The sequence below is a fragment of the Saccopteryx leptura genome, chromosome 1 (genome assembly GCF_036850995.1).
Source record: "Saccopteryx leptura isolate mSacLep1 chromosome 1, mSacLep1_pri_phased_curated, whole genome shotgun sequence".
Classification (NCBI taxonomy): domain Eukaryota; kingdom Metazoa; phylum Chordata; class Mammalia; order Chiroptera; family Emballonuridae; genus Saccopteryx; species Saccopteryx leptura.
The window spans coordinates 26,103,765-26,122,009 of record NC_089503.1 but is presented as its reverse complement, the minus strand read 5'-3'; the positions used below and the strand labels follow the sequence as shown (position 1 = coordinate 26,122,009).

The window sequence follows — 18,245 nt, the reverse complement described above, 5'->3', positions numbered from 1 at the left end:
CTTCACTATGTAGTGGCTATGTGACCATGGGCAAGTTCTTCATTGCTCTAAACTTCTGTTGATTCTCTTTACAGATAGGAATATCAAATGCATAGGATTGTTGTGACAAATAATATGTAAAGCACTTAGAAGCTTTGTTTATTTCTCTCAATAATGAGAATACAGTGTACAGATGCTGTGTTGGAAAATTGTGCCCCTGAATCCTGTATGATTTTGTTAACCAGTGTTACCCCAATAAATTCAGTAAAAAGGGGCAAGTATTATCAATCCTAGGTTGTATATGAGGAAATTGATGCATCAGTCAAAGTCTGTTGACTTCAAAACTCTAGTAATGTTTAAAGTTAGTGTGGTTACAAGGAGTCCAACCTCCCCTGACTGAGAATTGACCGGGGAAGGAGGATTCTGGAGTGGTTTGGATATCATTTAAAAATAATAAAAAAATTATTGTATAGCTAGTATTTGATGGGTATTTACTAAAAGCAGAAACTGTTCCAAGTACTTCCCTATAACTCTCACTGTATAACCTCATTGACTCTTTGAAGTACATGCTATTAGTATGTCCACTTTGAGATGAGGAACCGATGCACAGATGCGTAGAATCCTGGCAGAAGTCCGAGCTTAGATAAGCAAGATAATTTCCAAACAAACAGGGGAGTGAGCTGGCAGCTTTGGCAATGCTCCAGCACACACCCATGCGTGTTTCTACGCTCAGGTCCCCCCAGGGAAGCTTCCTGAAGAGCCAGGTGCCAGCTGGAGCTGGGGGGGGGGGAGGGGAGGCTCCCGGGCTGTGATTGGCTGCCATCATTTGTGGTTAGCCTTCTGTGGTGGGGGAGGCTTGGAATGACAGTGGATAAATAATGCAGCAGTCTGCTCTGAGGGACGAGAGCAAGGAGGGAGAGGAGAACACACTTTGCTTTCTTGTTGGTATCCAATAATATCAACCGAATTACAGACATCCCAACACTTTGCCCAGGCAGCCTGCTGAGCAAGGTAACACTTGGACTTCTCCTGCCTTGAGCTACATATTTATTTACATTTTTATGTTTCTAATCAGAAATACTTGGGGTTTGTTCCTTGCAGGGGATGAGGGAAGGCAGGGAGGGAAGTTGACATCCATTTTTTTTTTTTTTTTTTTTTTTTGCTCTCTAATGTATGAAACTAGGAAAAGAACTAGAAGCAAAGTTTAGGAAGACACTGTAGGTTCATAGAGAAGGTGTCAAGTGTCTGAGTTACTATAAATGAATGCTGTGGGTGGAGGAAGGGTCTAAGGTGCACTTCTTGAATAAGGAGTAAACAAATCAGTAGAAGGGAAGGTGTGAGGTCGTGGGGAAAGAGAATGCCATGCTGGTTCAGGCAAGGAAAATGATCAGGAGCACACGGACTCCAGGCTCAGAGGAGATGGGTAGCATGCCTGCTATTGCCAAGTCTTTCCAGGAATTTCTTGAACTAGATTGGCTTAAGTAGGAGACCAGTATTTCTCAGCGTGTGACCTGTGGGCCACTCACAGTAGGATCACTGCAATGTTTGAGTACAATATCTGGACTCCGTCCCAGATAAACTGAATCATCAGACTCTCTGGGACCTGATGATCTGCTTGCTTGCTTGCTTGCTTTATTTATTTATTTATTTAAAAACACAAGCTCCCTAATGATTCTGATACATAATAATTTTTGGAAGAGCCATTGTAGAAACCCTGCTTCGATGTTCTGACCTTGAGCCAGGATGCCTGGCCAGGGGTTGTGATAGTACCACTTCCCTTTCTGAAGTGGTTCAAGCAGCCATATGTTGCCTAGAGGAAAGGCAAGAATTCCAGAGTTATCCTTAGAAACCTGGATTTTGATGCTGCAAATGGGATGATGGTGCTGGGCAAGTTGTAGACAACAGTATTTGTGGAGTGAGTGATTGAATGAGCAGAACAGGTGTGACAATGAGTATACATTAGTCACATAGAGGTTGTGTATAGACCAAGTTGAATATGTTAAGAGGGGAAATTGAGGGCCAAGTACTTGGATGTATATGTATGCAGAGTGGGGAGTGGAACGAGGGTGGGGGACGATGCTGCTGCCATGGCTTACCCTTCTGAAGTAAATAATGAGACTGCCTACCACCAGTGACAGCTCCTGCCCCAGCCAGGACACTCCAGGCTGGCTTGTACAGGTGACTCTGTGCCTGGTGGGGAGAAGGACCACTGCAGCTGTGATGGCAGGGGATGGCCATGCTGCGATGGCGGTGTCCAATGGGAACAGGGCTGAGTCTGCAGCTGCCACTCTGCCTTCTTGATTCTGAGTCTGGTCTACAGTGCTGACCTTTTGTTAGAAGACAGGAGGTCAGGAATTTGTGAGATTCCTGAATGTGAAAAAAGTGACTGCAGGATAACTCTTTTCTAACTTCATGTTGTTAAACAGGTTCAGATTGTAGTCCCCTCTCGACATGCTTATCAGAAAAGAAAGATAAGCCAAGGATGGTGGTCAGATTTGAGATTTGCCCCCTGAACTTTTCTGGGGGCAAATCTAGAAAGAAATATAAGAAACTGACAATGGATATACATGTAAATCTAGTCTGTAAAACGTTTCCACCTAAATGAAATAGATGACAAAATTGAAAGAAATAATGTTTGTTGTGAAAAATTCATGTACTATTATACAAGAATGACTAAAGTACAAAATAAAGAGACCTTCTCACCAGCGCCAATTCTGTTTTCTCGAGAGTAAACATGGTTAAGATTTTAGTGCATCCTTTCCCAGAATCTCTACACTTTCAGGTTTACACAAATATGAACAAGCATGCATGAAAAGAGCCCTACTTTATTGCTATGGTTGTTCTGTTCTCTGCTCTATCACGTGGGCACCTCACTGTAATATCAATGCACATAGACATTTAAAAGTTTCTGTAGTTTTCTACTTTGTCCTGGACCATAATTTAATAATGCCCCATTGTTGATTATTTGTGCTGTTTTCTATTTTTAGAGTAACAATTTTAAAAAACAACTTTCTCACTTTCTCCACATAAGTGGGAATAGCCTGTGAAACGTTTATTCCCAAGGATAACCTGTGGGAATGTTTCTACAGAATAACTCCCTGCAAGCAGATTTATTGCACCAAAGATAGTATATGTTTAAGCTTTTGAAATACATCGTTAAATTGTCCGCTAGAGATATTACGCCAATGTACGCTCCTCCCAAAAATGTTTGATGATATCTTCATTTCCCCATGCTTTCATTAAAGCTGAGTAATATCAATATTTTTAATCTTTGCTAATTAGGTAGATAAAAAATATCTCATTAGCTCTAGTTCTTAAAAGTTCTATCTTCTTATAAAAGTAATACATGGTAATTTTAGGAAAAGTAAAAATCATAGGTAAGGATAAAAACATAAAAACACCTATAGCTTCCATAGCTAACTACTATTAGCATTTTAGTGACTATTGCCCTAAAAACAAGAATAACAGCCCTGTCCCCTCTTGCTTCCAGTTTGAATACATTTTTAGCTGTTGAGCTGGAAAACAATCTAATATATACATTTTATTTGGATGTCAGTTGCTAGTAACTGCTTGGTGATGGCACTCTTTCCATGGGGGTATTGAAGTAAATGTAGTTTGGTAGATTCTGATATAACATTTCAGGCCAGTGGGAGTCAGCAGAGGAGAAGGAAGAGAAGGGAGATAGTTCTAGGGACCCTTCCAACATGCCTGGTGGTTGACTAACTCATGATGATTAACTCTAGAGAGGGTCATTCTTGTCTTGGATTTCCAGACAATAAATGCATTCAAAAAGACTAGGAAGGGAAAGGTTAAAGGAATGAAAAGGCATTGGGGAATGAGTGTAAGCCACCAGGACAGGGGAGACGTGGAGAGCCCTTGCCCCAGACACAGAACAGAATTTAGAAACATAACTGAGTCATTAGCAACTTTGAGATGTTGGTTGGGTTGCAGCTAAAATATTTTTGATGTTCATGAGACCTTGGAAATAGTGTGGAATTTGTTTAGTTCTCATACGGTTCTGCACATAGAATAATTTAACAGGATTTTCCCTTTACCAAGTCCTGAGAATTGGCTTTTAATTTTTATGAAAGCATCAATCTCTGAAGCATAATGCATGCAAGATGGAATGAACTTCAGTAGTTTAAAGGGATGACCTAAAAAAGCAAACCTTGTTAGCTGCAGTCAGGATTAGCCCTTGCACCCTCCCTCCCCCATCCCACTGGTGGCCAAGGTATACCCATCCACCTGAGGATTAGTCTCCACGACTACATGATATTTTTTTTCTTTTCTTTTCTTTTTTTTTTTTTTTGTATTTTTCTGAAGCTGGAAACGGGGAGAGACAGTCAGACAGACACCCAGCACGCCCACCAGGGGCGACACTCTGCCCACCAGGGGGCGATGCTCTGCCCCTCTGGGGCATCGCTCTGCTGCGACCAGAGCCACTCTAGCACCTGGGGCAGAGGCCAAGGAGCCATCCCCAGTGCCCGGGCTATCTTTGCTCCAATGGAGCCTTGGCTGCGGGAGAGGAAGAGAGAGACAGAGAGGAAGGAGGGGGGGGTGGAGAAGCAAATGGGCACTTCTCCTGTGTGCCCTGGCTGGGAATCGAACCCGGGTCCCCCGCACGCCAGGCCGACGCTCTACCGCTGAGCCACGACTACATGATTATTTAGAAAAAAAATCACTTTGGTTAATTAATTAATTTAGAGGGAAAAGTGTTGCTTGATATACTTGATGGGTCAGGAGTGTTAACCCAGGCAAATTTGGGAGAGAAAAATGTTAGATTGAAAAACAATTGCTGTTTTTCCAGTTATGTGTACTAAAGAATTTTGAGAGCACTGGGCTAATTGGGCCTAAAAAGGACCCAAATGGCATTTTCAGATATTTTTTCTACAGCAGTATTGATATCTGCACCACAGTCCAGATTTGTGGCATTTCCTGGCATATCTAATGGCACATGTTTTTTTCCAGAAGATAAGTATTACTCCTACCTCTTATTAAAAGCTATTGAGCTGATGACCAGAAAGTCATTACTGCCTGGTAATGATTTTCAAGATGGCAACCCACATCTGCATCAAAGTTGCTTGTGGTTATGTCTGAAACAGCTTGAGCTTTTCATTTTAAAAGCCCTTTGGAATCTTGGAATGTGCCCACAATGGTTGATTGCAGGTTCAGAGAATTATGTGGTTTTTGTTTCTAATGTGGACATAGCCTTATAATTTACAGCAGTGTTCACTAATTAAAATTGTAAGCAAAATTGCTATCCATGATGCTTATTATTAGTTTGCATGCAGAAACCTCAAAATTTTCTTTATCCTTGAAATAGTCTGAGTGAGTAGCTTTATCATTTCTTTATGACCCGTTTGGAAGAAAGAAACAACCAGTCTCTCAAGAGACTGCTTTAAAAAGCTGGATATGTATTGTCCGGCTCGTGCAATGAAGCTAATACAATGTGAAAAATATGACTTTTTTTTTTTGTAGTCAATTTTTTCCTAGCGGGTACTCAGCAAATAACTATCGAGCATGTAATATATACTAGGAAACTTGGGGAGACAGATAAATCTCTCAAAGATTCTGTCCTCAAAGAACTTCAAGTTTCGGTGGAAAGCTAATAAGATTGTACATATGTACACAAAGCAAATTATGTTGGTGCCTGTATTTCGGCACACGGTATAGAGACCAGAGGCAGCAGCCGAACAGGGAACGACTCTGTTCTCTGCTGTATGATCAGTGCCTAATGGAGTGTATTAAAATAGAAGGATAGTAACTTCTGGGATAAATGAATGAATGAATATTTGAATGCACTAATTTGTACTCCTTCTAGGACGCATTCGTGGGATATTGAAATTGTTTCCTAACCTGACTTGTTTTCATTGTTCCCAGCCACTCCAGCCAGTATGGCTGTCTCTTTGCCACCCACTCTGGGACTCAGTTCGGCTCCGGATGAAATCCAGCACCCACATATTAAATTTTCAGAATGGAAATTTAAGCTGTTCAGGGTGAGATCCTTAGAAAAGGCACCAGAGGATGCTCGAATGGAGAAGAAAGAGTCCTCGGAGGGGAAGCCCTCTCTAGAGCAATCTCCTGCAGTCCTGGGCAAGGCAGGTGGTGAGAAGCCAGCCTTGACTCAGCCAGCATTGAAGCCTCACCCTAAGTTTTTGAAGAAATCCCATGATGACAGGAAGGCAAGGGAGAAAGCAATCCACCAAGCCAACCTTCGGCATCTCTGCCGCATCTGTGGGAATTCTTTTAAAAATGCTGAGCACCATAGGAGATATCCAGTCCATGGGCCCGTGGATGGTAAAACCGAAGTCCTTTTACGAAAGAAGGAGAAGAGAGCCACTTCCTGGCCAGACCTCATTGCCAAGGTTTTCCGGATAGATGTGAAGGCAGATGTTGATTCCATTCACCCCACTGAGTTCTGCCATAACTGCTGGAGCATCATGCACAGGAAGTTCAGCAGCGCCCTCTGCAAGGTCTACTCCCCGAAGAATGCAACCATGGAGTGGCACCCCCACACACCATCCTGTGACATCTGCCACACTGCCCGTCGAGGACACAAGAGGAAGAGTCATCAGCCAGATGTGCAGCTCAGCAAAAAACTCAAAACAGTGCTTGACCGAGCAAGACGAGCACGTCAGCGCAAGAAGAAAACTCAGGCAAGGCTGGGTAGCAAGGAAGTGATGAAGCAGATCACCAACTGCAGTAAGATACATCTCAGTACCAAGCTCCTGGCCGTGGACTTCCCAGCGCACTTCGTGAAATCGATTTCCTGCCAGATCTGTGAACACATTCTGGCTGACCCCGTGGAGACCAACTGTAAGCATGTGTTCTGCAGGATCTGCATTCTCAGATGCCTCAAAGTCATGGGCAGCTATTGTCCCTCTTGCCGATATCCCTGCTTCCCTACTGACCTGGAGAGTCCAGTGAAGTCCTTTCTGAGCATCTTGAATTCCCTGATGGTGAAATGTCCAGCAAAAGAGTGCAATGAGGAGGTCAGGTTGGAAAAATATAATCACCATATCTCCAGCCACAAGGACTCAAAAGAGACTTTTGCGCATATTAATAAAGGAGGCCGGCCGCGCCAACATCTTCTATCGCTGACCCGGAGGGCTCAGAAGCACCGTCTGAGGGAGCTCAAGCTGCAAGTCAAGGCCTTTGCTGACAAAGAAGAAGGTGGAGATGTCAAGTCTGTGTGCCTGACCTTGTTCCTGCTGGCGCTGAGGGCGAGAAACGAGCACAGACAGGCCGATGAGCTGGAGGCCATCATGCAGGGACGTGGCTCTGGCCTGCAGCCGGCTGTGTGCTTGGCCATCCGCGTCAACACCTTCCTCAGCTGCAGTCAGTACCACAAAATGTACAGGACTGTGAAGGCCATCACGGGCAGGCAGATTTTCCAGCCTTTGCATGCTCTTCGGAACGCGGAGAAGGTCCTTCTGCCTGGCTACCACCCGTTTGAGTGGCAGCCACCTCTGAAGAACGTGTCTTCCAGTACTGACGTCGGCATTATCGACGGACTGTCCGGACTGGCCTCCTCCGTGGATGACTACCCGGTGGACACCATTGCGAAGCGCTTTCGCTATGATTCAGCTTTGGTGTCTGCTTTGATGGACATGGAAGAAGACATCTTGGAAGGCATGAAAGCCCAAGGCCTTGACGACTACCTGAACGGCCCCTTCACCGTCGTGGTGAAGGAGTCTTGCGACGGAATGGGAGATGTGAGTGAGAAGCACGGGAGTGGGCCAGCAGTTCCGGAAAAGGCGGTCCGGTTCTCATTCACAGTCATGAAAATTTCTATAGCCCGTGGCGCACAGAACGTGAAGGTGTTTGAGGAAGCCAAACCTAACTCGGAACTGTGTTGCAAACCTCTCTGCCTTATGCTGGCAGATGAGTCCGACCACGAGACCCTGACAGCCATCCTCAGCCCTCTCATTGCCGAGAGGGAGGCCATGAAGAGCAGCGAATTAATGCTGGAGATGGGAGGCATCCCCCGGACGTTCAAGTTCGTCTTCAGGGGCACCGGCTATGATGAGAAACTAGTCCGCGAAGTGGAAGGCCTCGAGGCTTCTGGCTCGGTCTACATCTGTACTCTGTGTGACGCCACCCGCCTGGAAGCCTCTCAGAACCTGGTCTTCCACTCCATCACCAGGAGCCACGCGGAGAACCTGGAGCGCTACGAGGTCTGGCGCTCCAACCCGTACCACGAGTCGGCGGAAGAGCTCCGCGACCGGGTGAAGGGGGTCTCGGCCAAGCCCTTCATTGAGACCGTCCCTTCCATCGATGCGCTCCACTGTGACATCGGCAATGCGGCCGAGTTCTACAAGATTTTCCAGCTGGAGATAGGCGAGGCGTATAAGAACCCCAACGCTTCCAAAGAGGAGAGGAAGAGATGGCAGGCCACGCTGGACAAGCATCTTCGGAAGAAGATGAACTTAAAACCAATCATGAGGATGAACGGCAACTTTGCCAGGAAACTCATGACCAAAGAGACGGTGGAAGCCGTTTGTGAGTTAATTCCCTCCGAGGAGAGGCACGGAGCTCTCAGGGAGCTGATGGACCTCTATCTGCAGATGAAACCCGTGTGGCGCTCCTCGTGCCCCGCTCAGGAGTGCCCAGAATCCCTCTGCCAGTACAGTTTCAATTCACAGCGCTTCGCTGAGCTCCTCTCCACCAAGTTCAAGTATAGATACGAGGGCAAAATCACCAATTATTTCCACAAAACCCTGGCACACGTCCCTGAGATTATCGAGAGGGATGGCTCCATCGGGGCCTGGGCAAGCGAGGGAAACGAGTCTGGCAACAAACTGTTCAGGCGCTTCCGGAAGATGAACGCCCGGCAGTCTAAATGCTACGAAATGGAAGACGTCCTGAAACATCACTGGTTGTATACATCCAAATACCTCCAGAAGTTTATGAATGCTCACAATGCATTAAAAAGCTCTGGGTTTACTGTAAACTCGCAGGCAAGTTTAGGGGACTCATTAGGCCTAGAGGACTGTCTGGGAACTCAAGATTCAATGGAATTTTAAGTAGGGCAGCCGCTGATGAGTTGGTTTTGCTAATGAGTTTTCCTTGGGGTTGCCCTGAGACCTACTCCCGGCACCCTTCACTCTTGTGTGCGGGGCTTTACCACCCCAGTGGTGGTGGGTTGGAGAGGCCAGAGATGCTGAATCCATGTGAGGAATGGATAACTGATGAGCTGATTGCTTGTCCCAGTTAGGGGGTTCAGAGAAGCAACAGGAGAAGTCAGTTATTTGAAAAGCTCAATAACTCAGGACAGGAGTAACTGCCAGGGGCCAGAGTTTAACAAAGATAGGTGTGGTTATGAAGGAGTGATGTGAAAATCAAAGTCCAGGTTGTCGAAGAAGAATGACCAGAGAAGCCAGGGAAGGAATTTGTCTTGTGGTTTCCATTTTCTCCCTTCAATTTATTACAGTTTGTATTGAGATAGAATGTTTTCTATATCAATTTGATAGAATTCTTTATTTTATAACTTTCACGTATCTGGGATTACTTTACAAGATGCCGAAGAGCTTTCCAGATTTTTCTAATAATAATAATAATATCTTACATTTGTATGGCACAATGACCCTTACCAAGTGTTTTCAGTGCATTTTATCATTTGGTACATTTATACAGAAATACACTACATCCAGAAACATTTTTGGAAATTAGACCTTTTCTAGGTTTAAAATGATATCTCTATTATAACCTTAAAAAAGTTTAAGAGGTCATCTGCTGCCATGGATTTTTTTCAATAATGAAGTTAGAAGAATACAACTGTTAGCTACAGTTAGTCATTAATCTTCTGGTAACACACGTTTTCTTAGCTATCAGGAGCCAGGTGTGATTTTTATTTTTGCTTTTCAATTTAATTTTTTATTTTTACTTTTTCATTTCAATGAATTTAGCCTCCAGATGTTTTGTCCCCCAATCCCAAAGCGGCAGAGGCTTGTAAGATTTGGGTTTGCTCACTGTATAGAAACAGATTGAATGTCTGGTTGAAAATTTCTGCCAGATTTTCTCCGTGTGACACCTGGGTCAATTTTACTAAACCCAGGTTTCCTGGAGTTTTTTTTCTTTGCATTGTGTTTTTCTTTCTATTATGATCAGTTTACTTTCAATGTATCGAGATTTTTGTAGCAGGATTCATTTGCACTTTTCCCACATGCCACCACGTTCAGGTCCAGTCTGCTCATAGTCCAGTGTCAGAGTTAAGATTTATAGAGTGTTTTCATTTGGGGGCTTTCTGGGAATATTTTCCCATTTATTTTGCCTCACTTTTCTGTGGGGTAGGTGTAGACATTGTTATTATTCCTATTTGATAGAGGATTAAGAGATTTAGCCCAAGTCACAGGGATAATAACTACTTGATCTGGAATTTGAACTCAGGCTTTTTGTCTCCAAAGTCCATGTTCTTTCTACCACAACAATTAATCGCTATTTTTATAAGGAAGGATCATATTTGTTTAGGACCGACAATCCGCGGGATTCATCATCCTGGCAATGTGTTTCTCGGGGGCGGGGATGTGTGGTGTTTTTAAGTTATTGGTGTGCTTTCGGACTTTTGATAGAAGAAAGTAATGCTAAAGCTTCCAAAAGCCCCAAACCTCTGGTGGCTCTAGTTATATATTTGGAAATTATTGTTTGAATCCTTAGGAATTTGGGAATTGCCAATTGCTGGCAATTTAGAGCAGGCATGGAATTTTATATATTTGTGCGTCAAAAATGATATGTTAGTGTTAATTAGTTTTTTTCTTCCTTTGATTTTATTGGCCATACTTGCCACACTTCATACACAGTATATCAAAGAGCTTTGTAATTTAACTGTCAAATGCGCATCAGTGACATTGCCTTAAATATGCATTTGGTGTTTTCATGGGGATTTAATTCAATACTTCTTGTTTAATAAATACAGCAGTTTTCCTTGCTTTATATATATAAATATATATATAAAGTAATTTATTTTATATATAAATATTTATAAAATTTATATATAAATTACTTTATATGTATATAAATTACAAAGACATTTGTAATTTAGTTATCAAAAACATATACATAGTTCAATTTTCTTTTTTCTTGAAAAATGGAAGTTTTGCATTTTGTAAATGAATGGCCTTCTAAACTGGCCTTTTCCTTCATCCTGATTAATACTTATAGCATGTCTCTGCACTAATGAACAGCTGAATTTATGTAATCATCCTATTCCCTGAAGCATACTGGCCCTGGTTTGTGGATTTTTTCCCCCCATTTCCACTCAGCTACTCAATTGGTGGCACTGTAACTACTTTTCAGTATTAAGCTCCCTTTTTCTGGCATTGTAGGAACTATTTTGAATGCGTGTGACTAACAGCATGACTTGCAGCACAACCATCCCAGTAATCCCTTAATCAGGTCAAATTTTGATAAACCCCAGGAACATCTGGCCACAGGAGTTTCAATATGCAGAAACATTGTCTGTGGTTGTTTTGGCCTTCACTGTTGAGATTGCAATATCCCAGGCCCTGGTTTTATACTCAGGTTTGATTTTTTGACAACACTCATTGTAAATGTAGTCACTTACTCCTGGGAAATTCACCACAGTGAACGGAGCATTTTTTTGAAGTCTGGACGGGAACTTCATAAGTGCAATGCATTTTCCTCCCGCGAAAACTGATTCTACAAGTTTTCCTTCCAACCCACAGAGGGGCACTGCAGGGACCAGTGATAATGGCTGATGAAAATTGATGAGTGGTCGGTGTGAGGTCAAAAAGCACTTTGGGATTAATAAACATGCACTGAGAAGCGAGAGCAGGAGGAAAAATGCCTTTTCCTTCCAAGTGAACTGGAATTTAGTTTTGCCTCAATTTGTTATCACAAAATATAGATGAAGATAAAGATTTTTTTGTTTTTTTGTTGGCTTAGCCTCTGGGTCTTGCATTACATCAAACAGAATTCCAAGTTCACACAGCTAGGAGTTAGGATTTGTAAGTACCAGGGGTGGTTGGGAAGAACAAATCATCATCTGAGTGCAAATGATATTTGATTGTAGATTCCTACATACCATCAGTTATTGTATGAAAGAGGGTCTAGTCTTTCAATGTGAAGAGGTTTTAAATGAGTGGATATTTTGTCTCTATTTTATTTTTTCCCTGTAACTACAATAATATAACTCAGATATCATTTTTGGTGAGATTTTTTTTCTTTCTTTCTGTGGCATTGTACTTCATTTTATTTTCTTACAAATAATCATAAAGTTGTTTAATGGATACCAAGAGCCTTCTTTTTCTTGTTTAAGGGAAAGTTCAGGTACCAGGATGAAATGGATTTCTTTGATATGAGGGGGCTATATTTCCATGTCAAATGTTTTCAAATTCAATGAAGTGTGTGTCTCAATACTTATATTTTAACATTTCTAGTCCTCACTAATATTATGGTGACTATTAACAACTTTATGTTTAATATTTGAAATAAAAGTTTAAAATTTAGAAATAGTGTGCATTGTAATTTATACAATCCAAACTGCAGTTACATCTTTTTTCTTGAGGGAAACACATAATTTGTTGATCTTCAGAATAAAGGGCAACAGAATAGTGGTAATGAGTATAATTTATCTTCATGTAGAATGAAACAATTTGGTTCTGGAAACTTGAAGTAAATAGTAAGACTTTGAAAATGTCAGATTTGCAAATCAGTGGGTTTTAACTCCTTTTAGGATCTGATAAAAATAAGCACCTGTTCCCCAGGAAATTCACGTATTCAAGTACTCAAAATTTTGGTCAGAGGGGTTTACTTGGATGGGCCTGTGCAGATAATGGCAGAACTGAGCTGAAACCCAGGTTCTTTTGTTCAGTGTTTTACATGATGATGATGATGATGATAATGGCTATCACTAAGCAAACAGTGTGGCAAGCACTCTGCATATGGTTTTCCCATCGAATCCTTTTGGAGATGGTACTACTATTCTCTCCATGGGACACACGAGGTCACTAAAGCTGATCTCAGCCAGAAAATGGCAAAGTCACGTCTTCACAATTTCCCCTCTCGTCTGCACCACCTCTCCTTAGCACTTACTCCTTGGTCATTTCTTTGTCACCCGCAGATTATTCAAGCATCTGTGTGCCACCCTAGACAGAGACATCCTGGCTCCCTTCTACTCAGGACTGAGGTTCAGCCTGGCTGCTTCTGCGCAGCTATACAGTTTTAAAACGTTGAAATGTGTTTGTATTTGTAGGCAAATAGCCTGCACCCAAGCACCTTTCCCTCTCCTGGTAGCCCTGCCCCATACTCCAGATATCTACAACCAGCAAGTAACAGGTTAACTTCCAGCACGGCAGGGACCGTAGGGATCCAGCACCAGGCGTGCATCTTCTTTGATTGATTTTTTTTAAACTTCTATTATCCTCCCCTTGTTTCATTTTTCTCCCCAAACTTTTTTGAGGTATAATTGAGGAACAAAATTATATGTATTTAAAGGGTATAACAAGATGGTTTAATATGCATATACATTGTGAACTATTTGCCCCAATCAAGTCAACACATTCATCACCTTATATAGTTACTTTGTATGTGTGTGTGTGTGTGTGTGTGTGTGTGTGTGTGTGTGTGTGTGTGTGTGGTGAGAACACTTAAGATCTACTGTCTTAACAAATTTCAAGGGTACAATTCAATATTGGTAAAGATAGGCACCACGGTGTATACTAGTTTTGCTCATAACTGAAACCTATAACTGAAAGCTTATACTCTTTGATCAAGTACTTGAATATTACCTTTGTATTTAAGAATAAAGTATCATTTTACCCTTGAAGACCCAGCTAAATCTATATTGTTCCTGATACTTTTCTTAACCACTTCAGCCTATATTTTAAACAAAAATTCATAGAATGCCTTCTATGAGCAGATGATGGCTGCTGGGCACTAGAGAGACTGGAGTGAACAATTCAGCTGGTTACTGCTCACAGAGAATTAGGGGAGATCACATCAATCAACAGTAAGTCTAATAAATGCATGACCACAGCCTGGCCAGTGGTGGTGCAGTGGAGAGGTGGTCAAACTCCCTCTGATAACCATGCCCAACCAGGAGGAGGTAAAGGGAAGTTCTGTTGGAACCTCCCATTGGTAGACTGGTCTTTTTTGTGAAGTCAGCATCCCTTCCCCTGGCTTTTCCCCTTCTTTCTTATGGAAAGTTCCTGGCTTTTACATAATCTTTTCTCCCCCTCCTGAGGATGACAAAGTATTTTTTTCTTCTTAAAATAGTACTGACCTTCTTGGAGACCAAGAACTGGGCATTTTTATGCTGAGTTGTGATCAAGGTCTAAATAAATACCTAGCACTCTTGTAGCCATCATTCCATTTTTGTCTTCAAAAAGTTCATTGAGAAACCCACCCCCACCCCAAAAGCAAGCAATTCTCCAATACCCACTGAATGCTCTATAATTAAATGTTTTTGACATATTTTCTGACATAAACCATTTAAAGTTGGCCCAGACTTTACAGGTTAAGGACTCAGTTCCATAAGACTGCCGTTACATCAGATACCAGCTGCAGATGGAGTGTCCACGTCACCCACATTTCTGCCTGGTCGAATACAAATTTGGGGGTTTCTATGACTGCTCCCAGGGGTTTGATAATTCACTGGGATGGTTCACAGAACTCAGGGAACCACTTTACTTACATTATCTGGCCCATTATAAATGACTATTGAACAGCCAGAGGAAGAGATGTGCCATGCAAGAGGCATGGTACAGAGTTGCAATTTCTCATGGATGGATTTTAGGGGGAAATTTATTGATATTATGATTAATAACAATAAAAATAATCAAAGCAAAATCGAGAAGGGGTTTGAACTTATGTAACCTAAAATAGAATAAAGAAAAAGGATCAACACAACAATGAGCTACACAACATCACTAGGCGAAGAAACATCAGCCTGGGCTCTAGAGTAATTGCTAGTTAAAGCAATAGACTAAGAAAAAGAGAACTATGAGTATGTACAAATCTCACCAAACCATGGAGGAATACATCACCAGACTGGGAAGCCTCAACCTGAATTCCAAAGTCTGCCACCTGCCATAAGCATCCATGTGGAAGCGTTCTCTAGAGCTTCAGGGGTGGTCTGAGACCCTACCTTTTTATGGGAAAATTTGGAGGCTATTGCACGAGGGGCCTTCATACAGTGCATAACCTATAGGAACAAAGAAAGGCTACCACATTCTGGAATAATTAATTAGGCCAGCAATCAAGTGATTAAGAACATTATTCCTGGTTTCCAAGGAAACTACAGGAGGACATCTCATCCCACCCTGAGTAAATAACTCAGTCATTCCTGCAGCCATATTTTGGAGCCCTTTTTATTCATGTTCAGTTGAGTTCAATTCATATATTTTTTTATATACTGTTCCTCTACAAGAGGTCCGTCCATAGGGTGAGGTCTGGAAGGGTCCTGAGGGCAGGAGCTCTTGGCCCCATGGAGCTGAGGCATGCCACCCTCCCAGTTCAGAAGCTCTTTGAACCTCACCATTTAGGGTTATTTTACTGGAAGTTTCATTGAGTAAGCATGATTTAATAAATCTTGGCCCCTGGTGATTGAACTCAATCTTAGCCCTTTTCTTACCTAGAGGTTGGGGTTGGAAATGGGGCTAAAAGTTCCAAGCTTGCTCTAGGCTTGATCTTTCTGGTGACCTTCCACTCCCCCCCAAGCTACCTAGAGGTCTGTCAAAAGTCACCTCATTAGAACAAAAGACACTCATTTCACCATTATCACTCAGGAGATTCCAAGGGTTTTAGGAGCTTTATGCCAAGAACCAGGGACAAAGACCAAATATCTTTCTGTCATATCACATTGATACTTTTTCATGGTTTAAAATGGATGATTTAGCCATTTTTTACATATACACACAAAACACTCTTCTTTTGAGTTACCACTACACATTTTGTACAGCACTTCAAACAGTGTTTTCTGCATTTTACAGTTACCTGGGATACATCTCTCCAGCAAAGGTCAACCTAACCAAAGAAACTTAAAGATATTTTAACGCAACTTTTTAATTTTACCAATATGTCCAAGTTAAAAAAAGTAAAACTGTTATTGCACAGATACTCAATTGTAACTTTGTCACCAGTTGCTTAAGGTTTATTACTTCATTTTCCACAGCTCTCCTGTCTTGCCCCCTTGCCTTATTCTACAGTGAGACTATAAGATCTCCAAAGATTGGGCTTATCTTTTATGTTTCTTGTTCAGGTCCCATAATAATTTACGTGGATCTTGGATTTTCAGTAAATACTTACTGATGGATACACTAAAGAGGCTATTCAAGCAGTCTTTATCTTTAAACTATACACACTAATCAGATTTTTTTTAAAAAAGTGTTATTGATAACTTTTCCTTTCTAGTCTCACAAATTATGATTTAAATCAATACACATTTACTAGATTGATAACTGGAGACAGAATGAGGTATTAGTTCTCTTAGATGTAAGAGTGCTACATTAACTGCTTCCTGACAGAATTAACTGGGGAAAAGTGGTATTTTCTATGCTAAATTCCAAGTCAAAAGCAATATTCTATGCTAGAGTGAAATTTGGTAGTATATAAATAATTTGGAATTCTTGTCACTGTGAATTAGAATGGCTGTCTTTTCTATCTAAATTTACCATGATATCCATTTGAAACCTGTGTGAACTCTTTTCACTAGAAAAGAGAATACATTTAACCCAAGACCTCACCTCATCTTCTGGGTATTACACCATTCTTTTTGTTTCCCAATTCTCTGAGATGACATATTTTGATTGGTAAAGATATTTTGAATACAAGGAATGCATTCCACATCTCACCTTTCATTTACTAAAGAATCAGAAGGACAGTAAAACAACAACAACAGAAGTGAGTACATTTCAGTCTATATACAGTGAACTTAATTAAATCTAATGAACGTCTATCAAACAATAACTGTAGTGTACCAGAAACAGTGCTTATTATTAAGGATACAAAGTTGAAGCAGAAACTGTTCTTGTTTTCAAAGACCTCACTGTAAAGGAGAAAAGGCAGGCATACAAGTTAAGTGTCATATACACTGATAAATGCTATAAATAAAGGCAGTGGGCAAAGAGAGATGGCTTGGCCACAAAGGTGAGTGTTTCACTCTGTTTAGGCTGAAGACTTCACAGAGAACATCAAGATTGAACTAAATCTTGAAGGATGATAGTTATTTACCAGGAGAAATGATTTTCCAGATGGGGGAAGTTCAGCTTTGATGGAAAATCAATTGCAAGGGTGTTATGGAAGTGGAGGGTTGGGCCTTGGGAATCATGTTACATCCACGAGAAATGGGGAATCACTGGAGAGTTTTCATCTATGCGATATCAGATTTTTATTGTGGGATGATTGCTGTGGTCGCAGAACAGTCAGATGATTGGAGGCCGTGGCGGAGGCAGGGAGACCCGTTAGGAGGTTGTTTAAATACTCTAAGCGCAAGATAATACAGGCAATAGTGATGAGCGTGTAGAACATGTAGTTTTGTTTCCAGTTTAAGAACTATGGTAGTACTTTTCATTACTAGTTCCAGGTGAGTAAACCTACTTCATCTGGATGTTTAAATATATACTGTAGCAAATATTGGCATAATGTTCCCAACATCTATTTCCCTTTGCTGGGCACACAGATCAACAAATAAGTTTTCAGTCTTTTTGTAACTAACTGGGGGCCATGTGTCTAGTTTTTGGCGATGGAATGTCAGAGAAAATGATGTGTCACTTGCAGGCTGAAACATTCACAAGTAGGTGTGCCTTCTCCATGCTCTTTATTTTCCTTGTATCTGAAGTCTTGGAGACACACAATAAAGATCGAGATGGCAAGAGTTGCTATGTAAAAAAAGCCTGATTTCGTGAGACATGTCTTGGAGAGGACCCGCTCAGGTGAATAACCTAAAAATGAAAACCTGCACGGGACTCTGCCTGAGTGAGAAATAAACTTTAATTATAACAATTTACTGGTGTTTGGATTTTTGTGTTACAGCACCTGGTTTTATTTATCCTAATACTTATTTTCTTATTCTCATCTATGTAGTTATTCAGAAGTTTGTTGATTCCATTATTCTTATTTCTTGGTTATTCAGTTAATTTAACTTATGTATCCTATTTTATTCTCTCCTTGCATATACATATATGCATACATACATACATACATATACATATATATCAGTGTGTCTCACATATATACACACATCTATATATGTTGTCTAACATATCATATATATGCATATACATATATATATATCCGTTTTATGTTAG

At 41.4% G+C, this 18,245-nt stretch overlaps 1 protein-coding gene across 1 annotated transcript; it reads left to right on the top strand.

Moving 5' to 3' along the window:
• Positions 1 to 886: 886 nt before the first annotated feature.
• Positions 887 to 10,932, top strand: RAG1 (recombination activating 1). Its single transcript, XM_066363111.1, has 2 exons — positions 887 to 990; positions 5,860 to 10,932. The coding sequence occupies exon 2, from the start codon at positions 5,874 to 5,876 to the stop codon at positions 9,003 to 9,005; it is 3,132 nt and encodes a 1,043-aa protein (XP_066219208.1). The 5' UTR covers positions 887 to 990; positions 5,860 to 5,873; the 3' UTR covers positions 9,006 to 10,932.
• The last annotated feature ends 7,313 nt before the right edge of the window (positions 10,933 to 18,245 follow it).

Excerpts from the sequence above, each read along its gene's own strand:
- RAG1 (XM_066363111.1), top strand. The coding sequence starts at position 5,874 with ATGGCTGTCTCTTTGCCACCCACTCTGGGACTCAGTTCGGCTCCGGAT.